Source organism: Theobroma cacao, chromosome 7 (genome assembly GCF_053813885.1).
Source record: "Theobroma cacao isolate CCN51 chromosome 7, ASM5381388v1, whole genome shotgun sequence".
Classification (NCBI taxonomy): Eukaryota; Viridiplantae; Streptophyta; class Magnoliopsida; order Malvales; family Malvaceae; genus Theobroma; species Theobroma cacao.
Genome location: NC_142645.1, coordinates 6,859,707 through 6,878,011, shown reverse-complemented (window position 1 = coordinate 6,878,011; position 18,305 = coordinate 6,859,707). Strand labels below are relative to the sequence as shown.

The 18,305-nt window shown below is 30.9% G+C and overlaps 1 protein-coding gene and 1 long non-coding RNA gene across 3 annotated transcripts; one reads left to right on the top strand and one right to left on the bottom strand.

The window, feature by feature from the left end:
* The first annotated feature begins 6,524 nt into the window (after window positions 1–6,524).
* LOC18594129 (uncharacterized) lies at window positions 6,525–9,757 on the top strand. 2 transcript variants are annotated; one of them, XR_016027490.1, is made up of 4 exons: window positions 6,525–6,703; window positions 6,820–6,845; window positions 9,448–9,554; window positions 9,648–9,757. It is a non-coding gene; the product is annotated as an uncharacterized LOC18594129 (long non-coding RNA). The 2 variants fall into 2 exon arrangements; XR_016027492.1 differs by having other exon boundaries at window positions 6,815–6,845.
* Window positions 9,758–9,997: 240 nt separating this feature from the next.
* LOC18594128 (P-loop containing nucleoside triphosphate hydrolases superfamily protein) lies at window positions 9,998–16,957 on the bottom strand. Its single transcript, XM_018125157.2, has 9 exons — window positions 16,368–16,957; window positions 15,782–15,996; window positions 14,991–15,141; window positions 14,210–14,401; window positions 12,529–12,691; window positions 12,172–12,401; window positions 11,563–11,739; window positions 11,355–11,477; window positions 9,998–10,475 (listed from the first exon to the last, which is right to left on the bottom strand). The coding sequence occupies exons 1-9, from the start codon at window positions 16,752–16,754 to the stop codon at window positions 10,173–10,175; spliced, it is 1,941 nt and encodes a 646-aa protein (XP_017980646.2). The 5' UTR covers window positions 16,755–16,957; the 3' UTR covers window positions 9,998–10,172.
* Window positions 16,958–18,305: the final 1,348 nt, after the last annotated feature.

Below are 18,305 nucleotides of genomic sequence, written 5' to 3'. Positions count from 1 at the left end.
GGTCACCTGAAAAGTATAAATAAAAAAGTGATCATCTGCATGCTATTATTATAGAAAATGAGAAAAAAAAATTATTGCTTTTTATTGGCGGGGGACTAATTTATCAACAGAAAAGAAATTAACTTGAGCAAACTTCATTTATTATTTGGATTAAAAGAAGTGATAAAAAGAGAAATTAAATTTGATTTTATGACAATAGAAATTATTTATTTATGTTTTTATTTATTTATTTATTAAAATTAAATTCTTAAATTATTTATAAAAATTTAAATAAATCTTTATTCTTTTATTTTTTCAATTAAATTTTTATATTTTTTTGAATCAAATAATAATTCTAATTATTTTTAATTAAAATGTTATTTATCATTTTATGTAACGTGATGCTAACGTAACATGTTATAATATCATAGTGAATGATGTCATAACATGCTTGTCGTAACGTGTAGATCCGAAAACCCGACCGCTAGACATGGAGTGATTTGTTAGAGTCGCCACCAATCTTTTTTTATCTAGGTGTGATTTGCCACCTAATAAATTTGTTTTATTCGATGAAATCTTAAATTAATTTAAGAATCATCGAAATGACGATAAACCGGCTTACATATCTTTTAGAGTTGGATTCGAGAGTACAGTTACGCATAGGGAAGGGTTAGCACCCCCGTGATGCCCGTTCCATGAACGGTACCATTTAATCATATATTATCTTAACCATTAATTTTATTCTCATGTTTCCTTAATTGTTATTTATTTAATTTGTCTTTTATTCTATCAAGTCAAAATATTTTACAAGTTTGGCGCACACATGATGCAATCGTGAAATGCATGGTATAAAATCGAAATAACGTCAAAAAAAAATCTTTTATTGAACGTACTTTTCGAATCCGCCCATCATACTGATGGGATCCGGGAGTATTCTCTCACTTAGAGAAATAGCTTACAAACTCGCCTTCGCAAGCTTACAAGGTAAATCCCATCATCGGGATAGTCGTTTGCAAGTAAGAAAAAATAGTGTTTTCATGAATGCAAATCCTAATGCGAACAAAAGCTTTTTATTAAAGATATCTCCCCGAACCCTCCCATCATACTGGTGGGATCCGGGGATACCTTCTTACCTAGGGAATTTATCAGAGAAACTCATATTTGTAAGCTTTTTCGAAAAGTCCCATTGTCGGGGTTATGCCCATATACAGAATATATCTATATGCCATGACATTTAACAATGCAACAATGATACGCGACGTACTCGTAAATTCAATATTCGTTTCTTATTTAATACTTTCCTTTGATATTATTTATCATGACCAAATATTTTACATTTGTTTATTATTTTTATAACCATTTCTATTTCGTCATATATTTTACCATGTTTGTATTTATTCATTTTACTATATAAAATTCCCCTAAAATCATAGTCTTAGACCACATATATTTTTTATTATTCGTAATCATTGTTATTTATGCATGTGTATTTTATCCATTTTTGTATTATTATGATTAACAAATTTATTAATTTCTCATTTCTTTTACTTATAGATTTTGATTAATTGGTGATTAAATATATTCAAGGTTTTTTTTATTATTTGCTTAAAATTAGAAATATCGAAATTCCGAATCAGGACCCTCCCATCATACTGGTGGGGTCCTAATCGAAATTCCAAACCTAGGAAAATTTACTCGAAATTGCGACTTCTCGCATTCCGAATGGACATCCTATCATCGATCCCAAAATGATTATTGCATTTTTCTATATATATAATTTTTACTACATTACATTCTTTATTTTCTGCACATACTTGTATGTGTATAAATTTGAGTAATTAAATATTTTATTGCTATCACATACTTAACTCATTCTTATTATTAAAACATATTTCATTTACATTTATCTACTTAACTCCTTTTGATGTAATGACCCATTTTAATACTATTTTTAGTCCTCGCTTAGGCGAATTTTTTCTATGACTAAATATCTTTTTTATACATATGTGTATTTTATATATTTCCTTTCCTAAATTAATTTTTTTTGAATTATTCAACAAAATTTTAAACACTAAATTTTCTTGGATTACAAGTGGGTAAGCCCCAATAAACAAAATCAAACCCAACAACAAGGACAGAGCTTTACTTGTTTTGGGCTCAGACTAGCCCAAGAGTGCCTTGGCTGTGAAGGGCCGCAGCAGCTCACCAAAGCCCCAGCAAGCTTCTTTCAAAACGCACAGCTTGGTGCTTCAAAAACCCTTCTAAACGACGTCGTTTTAACACTTTCTCCTTCGAAATTTTTAACTTTGAAACGACACCATTTTGAAACCCCAAAACCTAGCTATTTAAACTATTTTTCCCTCTTTCCCTCTTCACTTTCACTCTTTACTTTCTCTCTCTAAAAAATACTTTCTCTACCTTCTCTCTAGAACGTCCAGCTACTCCACTTCTCCTTCTCTCTCTCTTCTCCCTCTCTCCTTTTCCTTTTAGTCAGTCGGTGACTTCTCTCTTTTTCTTTTTTTTTAGCCGGTCGACGACTTCTTCTCTATTCCCTACAGTCGCAGATCGGCGATCCTAGATCCCAAATCTCCCTTTCTCTGTCATCAGCTCTCCTACACTCTTCATACCGTCGAAGATCAGCGAACCCAGATCCCAAATCTCCCTTTCTCTGTCGCAAATCGACAAATCTAAACCCCCAATAGTTTCCCCCTTTGTTCCGTCGACCACCCACTATCTCTCTCTCCTTTCACCGCCTGCCTACCATACCCACCAAATCACAATTTTTTTACACTACCCGAAACCACTGATTTTTCTCTCTTTTCTTTTTTTATGTGCTTTTTTTTTATCTTTTGATTGATTTTGGTTTATTGTTGTTATTGTGGCTAAGGTAATTTGCTGGTAGAATTTAGGATCTTTGGATCTGATTTGTGGTTTTTGTTGTTGCTACTGTTTGAAAATGGAAATTTTTGGTTGGATCTAGACTTTTTTTTTTGAAACGTTTTCTCTCTTGTTTTTTCAAAATCTGCCCCCCTTGTTGTTGAATTTGCCTAAATTTTAAAAGATCCAGATTGTCTAAAATTTTGGATAATCTCAAGAGTGCAATCATTTGATTTTCGCAGGGCTCTTGGCACAAGCAAGCCCGAGCAAGTAGTTGGAGGTGACGAGACAGGGAGGCTGAACAAACGTTCAGTCTTTTCACTTCTCTGTTCTTTTTTTTTTAATTAATTTTTTTAATTTTTTTTTTTATTTTTTTATTTTTTTATTTTTATTTTTTTATTTTTTTATTTTTTTATTTTTTTATTTTTTTATTTTTTTTAAATGGGTGTCTACAATGCTGATATGGCATTATAACATATATACATAGTATTTTTCACCTTTTATGTTAGTGTCAAGTAAACATAAAATGACCAGTGACATTTTGACTAATAACAATTAATCAACTATTAATTTTAAGAGTCTATTTAATCCAAAATAAAAGTATATAAGTTTGATTTAACACAATAGAAGAATAATTTTTTTTTAATTCTCTTAATACTTAAAATATAAAAAAACTGCATCAATAATATATTTTTCTATTTAAGTAAACATATTCTAACTTTTGTAAGTATAATGTTTTTTATATTTACACTTTTTTCTCTTTACCAAATCAAAACTTTAACTATTTCTTAAATATTAGTAATATTTTTTTTGTCGATGTCAATTGTTTTACTTTCTCAATATTAAATTTCCGAAATCCGACAAACTAGTACAACCAATTTATCTGACAAATAAAAGAAAAACAATTACCTTTTAAATATTATGTAAATATATATAACATGAACTTATGTCTTGAAAGTGCTAAAGGTTGCACGCTAAAAAGCTATGAATTTAATCAAGAGGATTTGAGAATTCGGAAAATATTTTTTTAAGCTCATGGCTTATGGGATTATGGAAAGAACACCATACTTTCAAGTTTATGGCTGGAAAAGAAAATTGGTTTATTATTTTAGGTCAGATAAAGTCTAACACTAACCGACTCCATATAGAAAAATTGAGCCTTTGGATCAAAGCTAATTTATAGTATATATGGCCTATAACTATAAAATATTATACTATAAAATGTTGTTATAAGGTTGGTTTCAGATTCGTTATTTGAGTTGGACAGATATTATATTTCCTCTTTTTGTTATCTATTGAGATACTGTTCAATACTTGAAAATAGTTCTAAATTATTTTTGAAAAAATTCAAATAAGTTTTTGTTTGGATCAAATAAGTGTCCTTTTACAATAATTGGAGTGAGGTTTTCCGATTTTATCCCTTAAATTATACCTTTTTAATAAATGAATGAATAAATATAGTAAAAAATTAAAATGGGGTTATTGTTTTAAAATGAAAATTTTTTCAAAGCGATAGGATTTGCATGATTTTAGCCAATGATATAGCAATTGAAAAATTAAGTCAAAAAGAGCAGAATATAAACCAAATGGATTAAATTGCCTAAAAATAATGGATCACTATTATAACGTATAATCCAAAGATATTATTATCATATCAACAAATATTAAACTTATCATGTTTATTGAATTCGAAAAATTATTGAATAGATCACCTTATCACATTAAATATAGACTCGACAATTTATGTACAATTTTCTTAAGTAATTTTTAAAATTCATCGTTGAAGATACATATACAAGTTAAAATTTAATCATATCAATATCTCTTTATTTTTCTCAATAAATTAATTGAAGTTTTGTAAATTTTTCAACAAATAAAGTTATATATATATATATATATATATATTCTCACAATATAATTAAATTGTTGATCACTTCCTTTTTATCTAATGAAAAACTGTTGATTTCCTACAGTGAATAATGAAGGATAAGAGTCAAGGCTTTATATATTGGCAGTCTTGCTAGGAAAATTATGTTTATTTAATTACTAATAAATTTGAGAAATCATCAATAATATAATTTTTTTAATTATTTCATGCATAAATGATGGTATTTTAAAATTTTGCAAACGGATTTATATAATTAACAAATTATTAATTTTTTGTTCAGATGTAATAGGATTTACATGTAAAATTATATGTTCTGATGCAATTTATTAATTTTTTGTTTATAAATACATGGACACATGGAAATTAAATTCATAATTTGCATGATTTTATTAGGAAAATTTTAGACATAATATTTAAAAAAGCTCTTAAATTATTCAAAAAAGTTCAAATAAGTTTTTATATTTTTATTGTATTCAATCGAGCTATTATATTTTTGAACCTAATAAGTTATTGTAAAATAAATCCCTATGATTAATAATTAACTTAATTAAAATACTATTTATCATTATATATTCATGACATTAGTCTGGCGTTCTAACATATCATAATTAATGATAATATAACATGCTAGCATATCATAATTGATCATGACGTGACATGCTAATTTGATATTATACATAACAATGTGTTATTTTTCAGCCTCTACATCAACGTCATTTTAGTGTCATATAGATATAAACTGATAAGTGGTATTTTAACTAATGATAATTAGTCAATTATTAATCATAATGGTTTTTTTGATTGAAAATAAAAATACATGAACTTGATTGAATGCAATAAAAAATAAAAATTTATTTGAATTTTCTTAAATAATTTAAAAACTTAATTGAGTATTATGCCAAAATTTTATAATTCAACTACGCATGCAAAATTAAAAATCAAAGCAAGAGAATTTATATGGAAGGAATGGATTGAAAATTAATTACTTTGGGGAGAGTATTAAATGGAAAATATATGTATATATATAAATGGCAAAACCTATGTTCTTGCTAGAATGAGGTGGAAAAAGATTTACATCAGAAATTGCACAAAGAAATAAATGTTAAAAGAAGGGGTAAGATTGGGGTAAAAGTAACTTACCAAACTTTTTAATAGTAACCACCAGAACTAAAAGGAAACCATTTTACTATTTTTGGTATTGCCAAACTAACTTGCCTTGTACAAATTCAATGTTCCTTCATAAATGACAGAGAGCAGACAGCTATAAGATGGGGTTGGTAATTGCAAAAGAATTGCTTATTGCCAATTCTCATGGATTCCGGATGGTTGGTTTTGTTATTGGCAATTTCTCTCCAGTTATTCATCCTCTTCAATACAGGTTTTCATGCTGTCTTCTGATTTTCTTCCTTTTCTTATTGATGGTATTTGTCACTTTAATGATCAGTAAAGCATTATTATCATAAAATGTTTAGGTGTTGCAAGAAAAATTCCCTACAAAAGCTCACTGAAAATCTGAGTAAGTCTACGAAATTATTTATATGTATGTATTTTACGTGGTAGAGTGGTTTTGCTGTCACGATCTATTGAGGTTCAATTCTTTGTTATTTTGATTCATAAAAAATATATGTATATATTTTATGTACATAATTTTAATATTTGAATGTTTAATTTAATAATAAATAACTTTTTAATTTAAAGAGTTACTCATTGACTTTGTGCATGTTTTATAAGACAGGAAGGTGATGCTGCTGCTGCTACAATAGTTCCATTGGGTAAACCTCCAAGGCCACCGGTCAGGGAAGGGTCAGGCCCCCACATTAATCCACTTCCTCCGCCGCCGCCGCCTTCTGCTGCAATAGATTCATTGCATAAACCTCCAAAGCCACCGGTCAGGAAAGGGTCAGGCCCTCTCATTTATCCACTTCCTCTGCCGCCGCCGCCGCTGCCATCAGTGTTGATGTAACTTAATCTATCCTAATTTCCTCAAGTCAAAGGATGAACAATGTTCTCTTAATATTTAATTTGAAATTACTGTTGCTTCATATGAAATGTTGTTCATTTTTGCTGCAGAACAGTTTATGGACAACATTTGCATAATTTGGTAAGATAAAAACCTTTTTCTCTTATCTTTTTTTTTTATTATTTACTTGGTTTGGTTTGTATTCCCGATAGTCCGGTACATTGAAATGCAAAAGAGAAAGTTTAAAAAATAAATAATTTTTGAAGGAAAACAATAAATGTGAATAGATGGAAATACACTTTCCTTTCATCTTTTTATTGAAATTATTAATTTAGTTGACAAGAAATGAAAAATAAACTAATTCATTGTGTGACACAAAGTGGAGATACAATAAACATAAATAAATATTTTCTTACCATAGTTAAATTGTTGACTTCCTTTTTCACTTATTGAAAACAGATGGTTTCTGCATATGCCACGACATCATTATTTCTCTATGAAAAATTAATTTAATAAGATGAGTAATATTCATGTTTATAATTTTTTTTCAAAATCTCTTATTTTCGTTATAAGAGCTTAAGGTACATTATCTGTACTAAGCTTTTTGACTCATTTATTAGTGCATTATCCCCTATCTAGAAAGTAGGGTTTGAATCCCTTTTTTCTCAATTATATTAATAAAAAATTTAAAGTACATTACGTACTTCTTTTTGAAACGTTTGATATCATTTTGTCACAAATCATGGATTTTTATTAAGATGTGCAACACTCACACTTATATTAAAGCATTTGATATTATTTGCTTGATGTGAGTTTAAAATACCGAACGTACTTCCTTTTGAAACACTTGATATCATTTTGTCACGGATTCATTATTGTTTTTTCAAAAAGTTAATCTAATAGGGTGTACAACATCCACACTTATAACTGTTCTAAGATTTGATAAAAAATTGAAACATGTATTATATTATCTATGATTAGAATCTCTAAATATCTCAATCTCTAAAAATCAAGAATCAAGCAAAAGTTTAAGATGCAATTTACTATTTTTTTTATATATAAATATATGGACACATGGACATAAAATCTACTAATTTTTGGTTATGGAAAAGAAGCAGGAAGAGAGGGTGAATTGATTCAAAGATCTTCATAATTTGCATGATTTTATTAGGAAAAATTTATAATTAAATTAGACATGCAAGATTAAAAATCAAGGCAAGATAAAATATATGAATGGAATCCATTTGAAAATTACATTGGGAGTATTAAATGCAAAATATATGTATATATGACCTATTAAATGGCATACAGTAAGGTTTATATATACAAAGTTAAAGCCAGCAAAACTACCTTACGGATTATAGAAGAGCCATTCGTATGATTGAGACAATGCAAAACAAGATTTTTTTTATCACATATGTTTAATTTAAATTTATATATTATTAATGTAAATGTATAGAATTAACGTAAAATATAACATATCTTTAATTTGAATTTGTATATTCTTAATCTAAACGTATAAGAATTAACATAAAATGTTGTATTTTAATAATTTAAATGAAAAATCAATTTTTTATATTTTTAATATATGTTCAAATAATTTGTATCCTTTCGAATTAGTTAGTAAGATTTCTAACATAATAAATTAAAAAATTTTATGCTGTAAAATTAAAATTGGTAAAACACTAATGTAAAGAAAAAGGATGCAAAAAACATATTATTAAAATTATCTTGTTTATATTATTAACATAAATATATAAAAATTGACGTAAAATTTCTAATCAATCATTTTTAAACAAAAAAATTACTAAGATCTCAAGAAGGTGGAACTCAACCATTGGTTGGATCACATCTTCTGGCCATCACTTCCAGAATGCCATCAGGACAGATCAGGTCTGAATGTTAATGATATGTATATTACTATTAAATATTAATGTTACTTATAATTATATAATTATAAAGTTAACATTAAATTGGATAATTCTTTTTATCTTTAAATTATAATATAACATTAAAATATTTGAAAGTAATAAATTTAATCAAATTAAAGTAATTAAATATAATGTTTAATGTCAAAAATAATATTTTTATATTTTAACTTAAAAGAGTGAGACTAAAAATAAAAATTACATAATATTTAACATAAAATAGATAAGGTTATATACTACACACATTATTTAGTTGTTAACCTATTTTACAAGTTTTTTGTTATTTTTTTTTTATTATTTGACTTTACAATAAGGTCAGTCTTATCGTAATCGTTGTTGATTTACATAGAAATGACACAAAGAAATAAATGTTAAGGATACGATAGGATTCGGTTATGTAATAATAAACAATAATAACCACAAAATTACAAGCAAAAACATTTTATTTTTGGTATTGCCAAAATAATTCCCTTTTCTTTTCTTTTGTTCCCAAAAATTAGGCTTAGTTTCTTCTTTTGGGTATTGTACATGTTGAATGTACCTTCATAAAATGATAGAGGTCAGACTGCTATAAAATGGGGTTACTACTGTGTTTTTCTACTGGCAAATGAAAAAGAATTGCTTATTTCCAATTCCCATGGGTTCCAAATGGTTGGTTTTGTTATTGGCAATTTCTCTCCAGTTATTCATGCTCTTCAATACAGGTAGAGTCATGCTGTCTTCTGACTTAATTTCTTGCATTCAAAGCAATTCTCTTATTGATGGTACTTGTCACTTTAATGATCACTAAAGAATTGTTATTGTAATATGTTCAGGTACCAAAGCAAGAGTTTTCAAAGGCGATCATCTACATGTGTCGAGAAATATTGATATTAAGATTGATGAAACCGTCATGAAAACTTTTGTAAATTAATCAAATTTTGTATGTACATGAACACGTATACACACACATATATATATATATATATATTTATTTATTTATTTATTTATTTATTTTGATATCTTGTTCTAACAGGAAAACAATGGTGCCGTAGTCGATCCTCTGGAGAATCCTCCGAGGCCACCGGAGAGCCATGGCCCCCCTGGTCAGATAAATCCAGTTCCACCTCCGAAATTTATCTTTAGTCAGACCTATGTTGAAGATAGCGATTAATAGAACTTGAAAACCAGTTTATGATCTTCAATATATAAATAAAAATTAAGTTTCTTGCAGTTCTTTTGGTACATATTCCTTCACTTCTCTATTTATATCTTTGCATACGACAATGGAACTGTTGGGATTTGCTTTTGCCATAGTTCCAAACGGATCAACCATCAACAGATTTACATTAGTTAAAGAAAGAGCAAGAGATCAAAGAATCCAGATAATCAACCATGTAATGATATTGCAGTCATTTCGTTTTTCTGATATTAAGACATCCAACAGAAACCAGCAAAATCTAAAGGAATGCATTGCAGGCCTCCATGCAAGAACATGTGAGGCTGCTAGAAAACTAACGACTGTGGCAATGTTCAATGTATGACACATGCTGACGACTAATTAATCCGGCAGGAGAGGTAACCTGTCCACACTGCGTGGGGAACCATTTGCGCCGTAACTGCCAAAATTGTCACCCTCATTTTCATCAATGTTCTCACTTGAGTTCTCGACGTCCTCACTCGTTGTAATCTGAAATGGGAGGACACGTAGACGTACCTTTGACCCTTTGACAACTTTCTCTGACTGTAGTTGGTATTTCTGAATGAGCTCTACTTGTAGAGACATAATGTGGGGCGGTCTCGAGAGTAGTTCCACAGGTTCCCCTTTCGGGATTACTACCTGTTCAATGGCTATTCTTGCCTCCTGTAATGTAGAGAACAAATTTAAGGAGTGCAATTGTATGGGAGTACAATGAACTGATTTGATGCATATCTACAGGGATGGACTGCCCCCATTGAAAAATAAACTTCTCATTAACCTATTTGAAGGTTTCTGGAAAAATGATTGGTAAACCTGCTCAAAAGTATATTCTGGCTAAACCTGAACCACTAGAATTTGCATATCCATAGATAAGGAAACCAGGCAGCAGACCATCTCTCAAATCAAGGGCATACGCACCAGAACTTGCAAGTATTTTCATAAGCAAAAGGTCAGCTTAAAGATATTCTTAAATTAGATAAAGTTAGTTTACCTTATGTTCGCTTCAAATGAATGTAAAAGAGTAATACTCCTAATTTATTTTTCTTCTGTTGTTATTCACATAGATTTTTGTAATATGAAAATGTTTCAATTTTATGACGATAGTAAAAAATATGATCATAAAATGAAACACTCCACTCTAAGTGCTTTTCTTATTTTCATTTCCTGTTTTAAATTTTATTTTAGTTTATTATCTCAATGTAATAATAAGGAATATTTGTTTTACTGTAGTATAAAAAGTTATGCACGTAAAATGATTTTTCTTACTCTAGGTGCTTCTCCGAAACTTTCTTATGATCACGGTTTAGGTCTCCTCCTTTGTACTTTTTATTTCGTAATTAATAAAATTTAATAGGATAGTTGGACCCTGCGTGAATTTTCAGCATAAAAAAAAAAAAACCCTAAACCACTAGAAAGGGCTGAAAGAGATTACAGAACAAAGTTCTAATCACTCTCTTGCAAGTTGTAACCATTCCACTTGCAAAAGTTATACTTCCTTTTAGAGAGCATAAACTTTTAACAGGAAAAAGCATCAGTCTTTACCTCTAAGGCATCAACCTTCTCCAAAATATTCATTTCATCTTCTGATCCAGGATTCTTCAATCTATATGGATAACCATCTTTTAATGCCTCTATGGCTTTTGTTATCTGCATCAATGAGCTTGTCTACAAGAAAAGAAACAACTGATTCACACCAGAACTTTGATGATGTGGAAGTACAACTGACACTAACCAAGAAGGTAGTATTCACCTTGGCCACATAGACAGGTATGTGATGAGATCTAGCTGCAGCTTGAATCCCAGAGTTCTTCCTAAGCTTTGAAAGCAGAGCAAGAATTGCATTTGCCTCACTGATATTATCAGTTAATTGAACTGCAGCATCCATTTTCAACTTTTTAAGTCCTTGTATCACACTTGCCTCTGGGATCTAGAATAACTGATCATTCTGTCAGTTCCATATGTAATACTTTCACATTATTTAAAACTGCTGCAACTACTGACAATCAGAACTAAGAGAGCTTTGACTGAGACATTATATCTTTATGATTTTGATGACATTTGTTATCACATTACATGTCATGTCTATATAAATATCCAAACACAAATGACTAAACTGGCTATTAAAACTAATAAAATATCATGCAGTCAAATCTATTGAGCATAAGTTAAAAGGTTGTTTGACTTAGCTTTGAACCCATCAACATCTAGGTCATACCTAGTTAATCAAAACTAGGATTTGAGTGAACATTACAGGTAATGTCAAATACTGAATACATGTTAACTTCATAAACTCACTAAACACAACCTTAAATTATAAATCAAAATGGCAACGTTAACGTATGATGTTGAGATGACTTACCCCATAGACATACAAACGAAGTAAAGCCCAGTCTTCCAAAGAATCCTCAGCCATGTTTGAAGAAAGTTCAGGAGGTAATTGATTATTGCCAATTTTTCCATCGCTAATCTCTAGTAGATCTCGAGCAACTACTACATCTTTCTTGTCAGAGCTGATATCAGTAGAAGTCTGTGAGGTCACTTCTAGCCCCTGAGAGTTCATCTTACGGATTTCAACACAAGGAAAATGACCTTCACACCAGAGAAAGAATGACATACACCAATGCATCACCAATGTCTGAAAATATCCTGGATTGCCCTCTTTGATTTTTCTAGGAACCCACTATAAATAATAATAATTTAAAAAAAAAAAACCCACCAGAGAGAACAGCGTCAACTGTTGCTTCAAGGCAGCGGTGAACACGTAACTCAGTCTTAGAAACAATCTCCACACCACAACTAAATGTTGATGGACCTTTCCTCTCCAGCACAGTTTTCTGGACACCCCTTCGATTTGCTTCTTCATCCCCTAGAGTCACACTCTGAAAAACTATTTATTTAATAATGAACCTATAACAAATTATATTCTCAGACAGTATAATGATCACAGAAGTTTCCAGTATTTCAAGATAAAATTATGAAAACATAAAAATATCTTTGCATTGGTGAAATGAGAAAGGACAAGAATACAGCATGTGTTAGTAACCAAAATTTGCACTCAACAAAAAAACAGCAGGTAAAGAACAAAATTATAAGTGCAATGGATGATAACTCACGCATAAAAAGCAGCTTTGCTTGTTTACCATTTTATACCCACATGTTGAACTTAAGCATATCACAGATTTACTGTGAAAAGATTTTGTCAGAATTTGTTACAATATAATTCCGCAACAGAAATGCTTAACACTGCAACAAGAAACGTGCATTTAATTAAAAATGAGAAAGACACGCAGAAAGATGCGGCATCCTTTGAGGATGGAGGATATCGTAGCATACAACTGTATATGAAACTTCATGAGCCTCGATACCTTACATCTTACAATAAAGTTTGTTACATTGAGCTGGTGAGAAATAAAGAATTTCTCCTAGCTCCAGTGCCTTGATACCTCTTTACACTGTTACCTCACTTATTCATTTCAAGTGTTTCATTCCCCCATACCAAAGTCATATTTGTACTAGATGATTAGTTGACCATGCAACAGATCTATCATCTATCAACAAAAGCAAAGAAAAGATCTAATTGGATCATAGGGAGCTCATCTTGCTTATTTCTCAAGTAAAATGTCAAAAAAACCAGTTGCAAAATGCTGATAGATTCCCTTCGTTCTTTTGTTTTTTACATTCATGTTTTTTAAATTCATGTTCTGCGTTTAGGAAAGAAACAATATCACTGCATTAACTTAGTCATCAAAGTAAGCATGTCCATCAACCAAAATAGTACTCATAACCAGAATAGAATGAGTGACCATGAAATTTCACATTCAGGACATAAGTTTTCCATGTACCAAAAACAAATTTTCAACAAGTTGTAGCATAAGACAAAATTTTAGTGAAAAGTTACCTTAATACATCAGTCAATAAAAGAATCCTTCCTAAACAAATTGTTAGTAAGCTTTCTAAAAGTCAATGAACAGAGAAGTAAAATTATGATAAAGGATGGATGCAACAGGTTGAACTAAGGGTTGGACTGTATATCTTGCAAAGGCTTGAGATGGTACAATCAACAATGTCTGATTCCATATATCTGAAATACAATTGCTCAATCAATTATAGCTTCTGAACGTATTCAATCAATCAGCTGTAGCAACCGCTGCATAACCTTCAATACTAAGACATATAGCAGCACACTTGTACTTCAACAAATCTTCTAGTGAAATATTCTAAGGCATGTGACATAGAGACCATCAGGGCATAAACGCACCAATGCAGTTTATTTTTAAGCATTTAACAGTATCTGCACTGACACCTATACTGATGATCTTAAAAGGCTTGGAATAAAGATGCCAGCAACCCTGCTACTCAGTAAATAATTAACACTGGTCTCAATGCAGCTACCTCACCTGTATTCCCCCAATAAGGATCTCTAGTGAAGGATTCATTATTAAATTCTCAATGGTTACTCCATGAGCAGTGGCAACTAGCTGAATTCCACGTTGTGCAATTGTGGATGCAGCCATTGCCTCAAGTTTTGTTCCGATTTCATCAATCACGATCACTTGTGGCATATGATTTTCAACTGCTTCTATCAGTACCTGCATTATATAAAATTGTACAATTTAACTGTGGGGACAAATGCATTTGGTGGGTCCTTCTATCACTGAAGACAAGTGGTAAAGGATAGGACAAACTAGGGGAGAACTTGAGGTAAAAAGTGAACTGATCTAAAGAAAAAATTTAAAGTGGTGGTAGGTAGAAATGATTGATTTAACATATGGCAATTGCAGAATATTCTTAATTTATGCATGTGGGCTCCTCTAATTTCTAGGATTCCGACATCCATAAGTCTTAACAGAAAAAATTTATTTGCATTATGCTGGATGAATTGTGCTAATGATGGCACATATCAGTGCACCACAAAATTAATTACCTCTAAAGGTTTTAGAAGAAAAACTGAGTTTTTGACCTAGAAATATGTTTATGAACACAGCTGTAGGAAGTCCTACTGACCAAGGACGTACAGTAGGAAAAGTAGAAAAAGCTTATTTACAGAATGTAAGCAAATTACTTTAATAACCATAACATATTGCAAGTGACATTTTTTCGACATCATGACATCAACATAAATAAATTTCCATAATTAACCAGAGAGGATAGATGAGATCATCCACTACCAGCTCCTACCTTATGTTGCATATCAGAGTCAGGGACTTGCATTCTCCGAGCATTACCAATTCCAGCATGTGGTATATCGCCATCCCCACCTATCTCATTGGAGGTGTCAACAATCATCACACGTTTCTTGTATTCATTTGCAAGCATCCTAGCTATATCCCTGCCAATTTTGAGAAATTTAGGTTATCCTAGCAATGCCATTGGAAAGATTCCACCATGAGTAGCCAAAACTGCAACTTTTGGAACAGCAGAGATAAAACAAATAAACCCTCACTAAAAATATATTCAAACAACAAAATCATATATATAAATGATCAGACTAAGTGTAGGAGTGTACATGCAAATGCATTTCCAGCATTAAGACAAAAAAAGACAGCCTATTGTCTGCATAGATTTTAAAACTCTTTCGGTACAATGGGATTTAACATGTTCACTGAGTCAAAAGATTTGAAAGCCGTTACTAATCTAATAATAATAATTTTGGACTAACATGCTCAAAAGTACCAGTTTAAGTCTTGAGAGCAGCCACTATTAGTAAAACTAGTAAAGGAGAGGAACAATTCCACTTGACTCCTCTCAGGACCTTACTTCAGCAAGGACCATGACGAAGTATGACCAGTTTACTAATATAAGAACTTAGAGAATTCTATTGAGTAAAGAGACACTAACTTGCTAATTAGTTAGAATTGAGTGTTTGACATGCACAAAATCAACTTTGCAAGAACTGAACAATGAGAACAGAAAAAGGCAGTCCTAGTGATGCAACATTATCAAATAGGTATGAGATAGAAACGGCTAACCTGATAATTGTTGTTTTCCCCACTCCCGGAGGACCAATGAGAAGCAAGGAAGCCCCATCTTGAACTAAATCTCTCAATAAATCAGCACTTCCCGATATTGCCCTACCAACACGACAAGTTAAACCAATAATTGTGCCTTTCCGATTCCTGATTGCACTAATGCGATGTAATGTTCGGCTGATGCCTGCTCGATTGTCGATGGCAAAGTCACCAACCTGCAATTTTGGTGCTAGGAAGCAGTAAACATGATTCCACACTACAGCCCAGTAGTCAAAAATAAGGGATAATCCATGCTCCAGCAAATGAAAGAGGTCATAGCTCAAGTAAGAATATTGTTAAAAGGATGCAAGCAACACCCTTCTTTTAAAACTATATTCATTTTTTAACGTGTCCAATTCAACAAGAAAAAAAAATTTATTTTCTCTCCCCTCAATTACCATCCTTTACTTTTCATGACATTGATGAGTCATTCATGAACACACTTCAGTGAGGAAAAAGAAGAAAAAAGAAACTCCTTAATTACCATCCAAAGCATTTATCAACAATTTTATTATGCAAATAACCACAAAAACATATATATATTCACCTGAGTAGTAGCATGCTCAATATCCTGAACTGTGATTGGACAATCGGATAATACAAAATCCCCTGACGGAAATCTAGCCAAAGGTTTCCTGCCTAAATCCATAACCACTTCAATCAACTCACGTAGCTGTTCATGTTCACTGATTCTGCTTCTCATTTCCTCTGGTAACAGAGCCAAAAGGCGGCCCAATTCCACGTCATACTCATCCTCCAAAGAAGAAGAAGAACAAGCAGGGGATTTTATTGGATACCCAGAAATTCTTGTGGTGAAAAAGTTTGTAAAAAGTTGGTTTCGCGAGAAATTAAGAGGAAAAAATTGGGTTTTGAAGTGGGGTTTTAATTCAGTGATTAAAGGAGACGGGTAGCGAAACAGAGAAAAACAGAACATCTGTTAAAAGTTCTTTTGCTTTTCCCTCTTTGGCGGGAAAAAACTTGCAGGGTGTTTCAGAGGATTTAACATTTATTTCCTCTTTTTACTTAATTTCATAGGATTTTCATAATTTGTTTATGGTTTTTGTAGTAAGAAAAAAAGATGAGAAACTTTTTCCTTTTTCTCTCTCTTTTTGGTGATAAACAGAGTCAAAAATAAGACCAACCACAAATTTTCATGCATTTAAAAGTGAGAAGGAAAACCAGGGCAAAAGAATAATTCCATCTATATGCTCTAGGAATCATATTGTAATTATGGGTTAGTGAGCAAAGTTTCGTGTATGAATGACCTTTTCCTAACCACTCAATAGAAATCCATGGAAATTTGGGGCTTGGCCTGATGGTCATAGTAGGAGACAAACCCATTTCAATTACTGTACTTGGGCTTTGCCCTTAATGGTAAAAAAGAAAGAGAAACAATTTGAGCTCAATTTGAGTCACCTCTTTAACAAATTCGTTGAGAGAGTACCTTGACAATGAAACTCAACAGATATGATACTATTTGACCAAAAAAGCTTAGAAATCAAAACTCAATTGATAACATGTTTGTATAAATTTAAATAGTTTTAGGTTAAAATCACATCGGTATCTTATCTTGATACCATCAATTGAAACAACTTATTATCAATACTTATGCCTTTGTCGAAGTAGCCATAAATATTATAAATTTGGGACTATGGAGAAGGTAAAGAAGAAGGGTTGAGCAGTTTGCACAGTTGCAGGCCATGCAACTGATATTTTTGGTGTGTATTCCTAGCCATGTGTTGAAGAAAACTTGTTCTGTTCTTTCACTCCACCTGGCTACCGCATAAAAACTCCAAAGCTACTAGTTTGACACTTGACAGGGTTATTGGTTATGCTTTTGTAAATTTCTTAGCCATCCTTTCTGATAGAGGAAATCAACCCTATAGCCCAAATTCAAATGCCAAATCAATTATACTGGTTTAACTATTTCACAAGGCCAATAGCTCTACCAATCTCATTTCATAAATTTATTAATAATATAAAAAGAAAATTTTTATAACCAAATAAATGAAAATCAACTAAATTTAGAACATGAGCTTACTCACATCTCATTATTCTAATGATAGTCATAAAAAGGTAGACGAAACTCATAAAATTTTCAAAATTATTTTCTTCATTCAACACTAAAAAATACATTTCATCTTAAATACACATAAAATTTGACATTATTAAAATGTCTCATTTTATGTCTATCTTATCATTTAAAATTTATGGATATAAATAAAAGAAAAAAGTTAAAGGAAAAATTAGTAGTAAAAAAATTACTATAATTTGTATTGTTACACTTTTTTATTTCATCATTAGCAAACAAGTACGAAACTAATTATACAACTATAATTAACTAAATCAACTTGATTATGAAAAAAAAAAAAAGAAAACACTTACATGCATGTAGGTGTCCCTATTTAAATTAATAAATAATTTCATTTAGACTTTTTACCGATATTGAAAATTACGAATAACCAAAAAGGATTTGTTATATTTA